Source organism: Amyelois transitella, chromosome 17 (assembly GCF_032362555.1).
Source record: "Amyelois transitella isolate CPQ chromosome 17, ilAmyTran1.1, whole genome shotgun sequence".
In the NCBI taxonomy this organism is placed as follows: Eukaryota; Metazoa; Arthropoda; class Insecta; order Lepidoptera; family Pyralidae; genus Amyelois; species Amyelois transitella.
The window spans coordinates 3,273,567-3,280,536 of NC_083520.1; the positions used below are offsets into that span (position 1 = coordinate 3,273,567).

General features: G+C 33.0%; 2 protein-coding genes across 2 annotated transcripts; one reads left to right on the forward strand and one right to left on the reverse strand.

Annotated features, from left to right (window-relative positions):
• Positions 1-49: 49 nt before the first annotated feature.
• LOC106143385 (protein OSCP1) lies at positions 50-2,018 on the reverse strand. The gene is made up of 2 exons (XM_013345445.2): positions 1,890-2,018; positions 50-1,781 (listed from the first exon to the last, which is right to left on the reverse strand). The coding sequence occupies exons 1-2, from the start codon at positions 1,999-2,001 to the stop codon at positions 973-975; spliced, it is 921 nt and encodes a 306-aa protein (XP_013200899.2). The 5' UTR covers positions 2,002-2,018; the 3' UTR covers positions 50-972.
• Positions 2,019-2,044: 26 nt separating this feature from the next.
• Positions 2,045-5,859, forward strand: LOC106143384 (SET and MYND domain-containing protein 4). Its single transcript, XM_013345444.2, has 2 exons — positions 2,045-3,450; positions 4,256-5,859. Exons 1-2 carry the CDS (start codon positions 2,045-2,047, stop codon positions 4,638-4,640), a joined length of 1,791 nt encoding a protein of 596 aa, XP_013200898.2. The 3' UTR covers positions 4,641-5,859.
• The last annotated feature ends 1,111 nt before the right edge of the window (positions 5,860-6,970 follow it).

Sequence of the window (6,970 nt, forward strand, 5' to 3'; positions counted from 1 at the left end):
ACATACAATACAACAATATACAATATTAGATATTATTTAAAGACTTCATAACGTAGCTACTCACTAATCTTAATCCAAAAAGCTGTAGCAGACCCCCTGTATTTTCGCGCGTAGATAGAGGAGTGGGGGGAGAAAATTTTATACCTACCTGTTTTTACCTGTTTTAAAGTTGACCCATTGATGAAACCGCATTCAAATCAGAGCGAGCGTTTCTCGTGATGTGTAAAAACACAGACAGAAATTCTAAAAAAATAAACACTATTTGGCTTCCGTTGGTCTTATTTTAGCAAAAGCTTTCAAGTATATATACATAACACCGGCTATTTACAATTTTTACAATTTTATTATAAGGATGTCTATTTCTACCCGACTGCGACAAGGAGGGTAATGTGTTTCGAGTGTATTTAACCAAAACAATTTATGTGTGCTTATAAAATTCTAAGACGGAAAGATTATCGTTTAGAAACTTCCTTTGAATTCTGTATAAATTCTTCGATTCTGAGAAACCGAGAGGGGATCCCCCTCAGACTTGTATTTCCATATCAATGAGAGTGACAGCTAAAATTGTAAACAAATCAGTGTAGCCATAATAATAGATTGAACCTTAAACAAAGGAAAATTACTTGTAAAATTATTTCTATTTGTAGGTATTCTTTACCTCCGCCCTGAATGAACATTGATGGGCGCCTGAAAAAAAATTATGATCAAAATGAGCGGCGGCTTTCTTTAATTCCAAGTATACGATTTTTAGAAATAATTTAAAATGAAGAATTCATGAGCGAGAAATTGGAAGTAAAATTAAAATTAATTGTCCATAAAAGACTATAAATATAAATAAGCCATATAAATTCAAGCAAAAAAGCATAAAGTGAAACCACTTCTACATAGTTAACTGCCTTTATATATTATTATTATTATCATTTATTATTCCAAAAAAATTATTATTTAGGTAGGTAGTCAATTTAATTTTATTTAACATTCATCTAACATTTGTAAGAGATCTTCTTGCGGCGATTTTGGTAAATTGGGATTAAATGTTAAATCATATTCAATATTGTTTTTGAAATTAGTTGCAATATTTTCGAACTGTGTATCTATTTCGATCGTTCGTTTTTTATTTTGTTTATTTCCCAATTCAAAAGGTAATTGTATCTTTAGGAATGTATGTTTTGTTGGAAGTATATCTTTTTCTATCGAAGAAAGAAGACAACTAATTTCAGAAGTGTCTGAGCAACGTCTTTCAAAATCTTCTACGGGATTTTTCTTTGAATCATATTTATAAATATTCTCTCCCAAATTGTGTAAAATGTTTGGGTTAATAGTGGCAGGTAAACTGAATGTGCCATCTTTATTTTGTAATCCCAATCGTAAAAGAACAGAAATTTTTGTATGATATTCTGAGAACCAAAGTATTAGGGTATTGCTCAAACATTTATAATCGGCATCTGTAAAACGTTGTTCTATATTTTCGAACCTGCGCATTGTTTGTTCGATGAAACATTTGGGAAAATAGTGCGGTAGTAGCCGGGCAATACTTTTTAGGTGTCGGCGGGTAATGTCAAATATATTTTGCTTTGTTGCTACTGAAAGCTGCCATTTAAATATCATAGTCATTAGGTCCCATAATTTAGTCATAGAATACTCGTCCAGTTTCATAATAGATGTAGCAGATATATCTTGCAACAACTGTTTGGTGACGACATGTGTGGCCACTGGTTGTGGTATAAATAGTTCATCTAAAAGTTTCGGGTGGAGCAAAACCGTAGCTATATCCATTAGAACTGTAAGTAAAAATAAACTTTATTAGTTACAAACTCGTCAATAGGTCCCATTTCATATAAGCATACCACTTAGCTACAGATACAATATTGAAAATTTTCAGAACTAACCTCTCTCTGACTTATCAGATCCTATATTTTGTGCTTTCAGTCTTTGGTCAATCACATATAACATCTCACATCCCAAATTCACAACTATAAAAGGCGTTGAAAAGTGCGACATCACAAATAAATCTGACACTGAAAAATCGATTCAGAAATCTAATATGAGTATAGATAACTGCTATGATAATGTCATAAAGAGACTTACAGATGAAAACAAAATAAAACCTTTATCACAAAAACTATTATCGCTAACTAAAAATGATGAAAGGGTTTTATATGTTTATAATACACTGGAGAGCCTGAAAGCTTTTCCAAACTTATTACAAGTGTCCAAGTCGGACGAAATATCTACAAAGTACCGTAACCAGGGCAACAAATACTACCAACAAAGAGAAAATTATACGGCCTTGCAGTATTATAATTTGTCTCTAGGATATGCACCGATAGAGTCTGAAGCTTACAGTTTATCTTTAGCTAATAGATCTGCAGTATTATGTTCTTTAAAAGCTTATAATGAGTGTATCAAAGATATTGAAAATGTATTCTCACAAAAATTTCCTGAAAAACTTAGAAAAAAGCTAAATGATAGGAAGGAAAAGTGTCAAGATAGTTTGCTTACCAAAAAACCTCCAGTCACAAATAATACAGACCTTTTGGAATCCTTTGAAATAAAAAATGATTCTCGATACCCTTGTGCTAATTCAAAGTTGGAGGTGGTATTCAATAAAGAAATGGGTCGGCATGTTGTGGCCAAAGAAGATATAAGGGTGGGTGAGACACTAGCCCAAGAGGAGCCCTATTTTGTTCTGTTATTAAAATCTCAGTATTTGGTATGTTGTAGTTACTGTTTATCTAGAGATCTGAATTTAACACCATGCAGTAGTTGCTGTTTTGCTTTATATTGTTCTGAGAAGTGTAAGAAAAGAGCATGGAATGATTATCATTCAGTTGAGTGTTCACTTATGCCAACCATAATACACATGGAGTTTACTAAACTTGAATGGCTGGGCCTCCGTACTGTTATAAGGGCTCGAAATGACCATAACAATTGGAAAGACCTGTTCCAAACAATAAAAGAAGCTGAAGAGAATGCTGAAACTGAATTTCGAGGCCATGTCAAAATTGATGGTAAATGGGTGTATGATTCTAAGTATTATACTTCAATACATATGTTAGCGTCTAATATAGAAAAGAGGACCATTTCGGACATATTCCAAAAATCAGTTACTGCTGCAGTATTTTTGAAATTGCTTGAGGAGACAGAATTTTTGAAAGGTAATGTTGATGAGGAGAAAAATGATATAAAGAAATGTGTGGCAGGTATATTACTTCACCATATAATGACGAGCCCGACTAACATGCATGGAATATCAGGACTTATGCAGAATTCTATGGGGCACTATGAGGATGACACCAGCATTGCAAGCGCTTCATATGCTTTCCACAGTTTGATCAACCACTCCTGTGCACCTAATGTTGTAAGATTTAACAAGTTGGGTACAGGAAAAATGACACTAATAGCTCTTAGACCTATAAAGAAAGGAATGCAGATCTTTGACAACTATGGGTATGTATTAATTTAAAAAATAGTATTGTATTTAATCTCTATGGAAATTTTCTTTCTTTCTCCTTTGAAAGTGTATTTTTCTCATGATCACTGATAATTTATATTTGGGCTTGCAACTATCTTTATATCTCAATGCCATCTTGCTAAACTTGGCTTTTAGTTTTATAATATTTGACTCTGCCTTCCCCATTAGGATATATGATTCCCATAGGATAAAGACGTGATATTGTGTGTCCTCAGATTTCAGTCCATTGCCTCGCAAAAGATGACATGCGAGCCAATGGACTGAAATCCAAGGACGCCGATAACCGGACCAAGTAGAGAAAGTCAAGTCAGAAGGCGGACCAGGCACCCGTAACACTTCTGTGGAGGGTGCAACCGGGATCATGCAGAGATTAGAGACAGAGAGAGACGTTATATTGTGTTTTTTCCTAAAAGAAAAACTTATTTTGGACTTCCTTGTACTTATATGTATTTATTTAATTGATTTATGAAACTTTGAAACTAGCTTTCGCCCACTGTTTCAATCGCGTTAAACATTTTTTTTTGGTTTTTTCGATATCTAGGAATTATAAAAAAAGGAGTCACGTTTCCTTCTGCAAGGTTGAGTGGTTTAATTGTGAACTTGTTAACTGTGCTCTTACATTCATAATAAGTATTTATAATAAGTATATATTCCTGATATTAGTACCTAACTAATGGGACGCGATACGACACGATATTTGTAAATTAGGAAGGTATGATTGAAAAAAAAAATAACGTGTATAAGTATAACTAATGACAATATTTTTCTATTTATTTTCAGAGCACACCACGCATTAGATGATTACATGTCCCGGCAAAGCACATTGAAATTTCAATATAAATTCACTTGCGCATGCGAAGCTTGTGTCAATAAATGGCCGATGTATTTCAGTTTACCACCAGCTAAGTGCTTACGACCGCAGATAAAAAGCACCAAGTGTTCCCTGTTGCATCAAAATAACATTGAAAAACTCCAAAAGGGCGATATCAAAATGGCCATCAAATTGTACAAACCTCTATGTGAACTTGCTCAAATGTTGGAACCCTATTGTCCATGTGTTGAATTAGCTGATTGCCAAGAAACTTTGAAGCAGTGCTTGCAGATATTTGGTGGTTTAATACCTAATTATATTGAAATTCCATGGAGTGTTAAGCCTTCAAACTAAAAAGGGCAAAACAACACATGTACTTCGTTAACACACAGTATGCGACAGAATGCGAGTTTATTAATTAATTGAAAAGTAAAAAATTATATTTAATTTACCAAAGAAAACATTGTCTAAAATATGTTTGCCACTAAAATTTAAAGTTTTGTTTTTTTATAAGATGCATAGAAAGTTGGGCATTTCATTTAGGTTAAACAGATTTGATTACAAATGAATCGTCATAAAGGCTTAAAGAGGGGATGTGAATGTCCAAACCCGTTATTTTTATTTGCCTACAACTAAATTCTATTGATTAGCGATAAATGTTAATTCATATATCTCAGAGCGCTAATCAAGATCTATGGCGGATGAATCGATGAGATATAGCGACGACTTGCTATCACAACAACATCGATGGACAGAATGAAGAAAGTATGGATGAATAGGAACATCACCAAAACCTCGAAGACCAGACTCGTTCACTTATTTTCCTCATAGTTCTTTATGCTGCTGAAACGTGGACCCTGTGATAAGTGGAAAGGCAAAGAAAACACATTTTCGGGATCTGGTACTGGAGGAGAATGCTTGGAATTTCATGACAAATGTCTCCATATTCCATGAGCTTGGCATAAAGCAGCGTAGTCACATCTCGAAACGCGATAATTTGTCCATAGAACGCCTTGTCGTCCAGGGAAAAGTAGAAGGCACTACTAAGACCGCGCGGGAGGTCGCCTACGAGTTGGAATGATCAAATAACGTCTATTTTGGGCCAGTCCATTAACCAGTGCAGTAGGATGACTTCGAGCAGAGAAAAGTGGCGAAAGCCTCTATTGAAGTCTTTGGAACCAAAATGTAGTAAGTTTCTTTGTCATAACAGGACATCCTCCATCACAGATATTGTTAAAACTTATAAATTTTATTTAGTTATAAGATTAACTTTTCTCGAATTTTTTTTTTTTATGCATAAGTGATTAATTTTTGTATTTTAAATTGATAAAATTTGTTTTTTTTTTTGTTTTTGTATTTTTTTAAAATTTTATCTGCAAATTTAGTTAAACGTAAAATATGTTACATTATATCATATTTTTTTTATATTTTCTCAGATATTTTTAATTCCTATCAAAAGTTTACCAACGTTTTGACATGTTTACGAAAATTTTAATGTCATTATGGTATCAGTATCTTTTGCTACATTTCTAAATTACAGAATATTTTTATGAATAAATTTATGAACCTTTATTGTTGTTTTAGTCACTCAATAGGCATATTTTATTTAATAGATTTGTAAAACAAGGAAAAGGCTAATTAAATTGGGTTGGGCTGGCACGATGTTACTGTTTGAATCTCACAGCTGAGCGTGGGGCCTTTAGTCTCTTCAGTGTTTTCAAGACTTAAGGCACTGTCTACCTCGTACGGGATAAAACATGCTTGTAGGTAGAAAACATCAACAAACTTGCAGGGCGGGAGGAGATAGAAAGTTAAGATTTTGAAACAAAATTTATTTCATACGAGTAATAAATTGCTAAAGCGATGCGCGCGAGCGACAGCTTCGAGTCAATTTCAACTTATAGCCGTCAAAATATTATCTGTACAGTGTTAGATAAATCCAATAAATTTATAAACGCAGAAATGGCGCCATTAAACCAGTTAAAAAACCAATTACTGTGCACTTTTGTAAAATAACTACTATTATCATGATTTTTTAGGTAATTGCGCTTTTTAGGGTTTCGTGCCCACAGGATAAATATTTTCACAAATGTATTTTTATTACCGCTATACTACAAGAAATACTAAGAAAAAAACTTTTTAAAATAACAGCCTTATTCATAAAAAAGAATTAGTCTATTAAGAACGTCTTAACTAAGACGTTGATTAAGACTTAAGCAGTGTCTTAAATTTTGTTATTCATAAAACCAGTAAAGTCGTGTCTTAGTTAAATATCTCTTATTTTTTAAGATTCTGTTATATGTTTAACTCACAGCATTTATTAATAAGATTTAAGTATGTCGTAAAGAGTGTCTTAACGTTTATGAATGAGGCTGTAAATGTTTTGCTTGTTATTGATAACGTCACTTGAAATGTTCACAGAATATTAAGTTATATGTAATATGTACCCTTTAAAAATAAATATGTAACAAAAGTAAAAAAAAATTTACGGTGTTCCCAGACAGCAGTCATCTTTCTGTCCTGTTTCTGATATTCATAATGCTAATTTAGGTCGCACTTGACCGGTTTTTCAAAAGTGGCGTAAATTATGCGGTAATAAGTAACAAATACATAAATTCTAATCGAGCTGAGATTCTCAATTAAATTTAATATTATTTTGTATGTAAAGACTACCTAAAAATAAC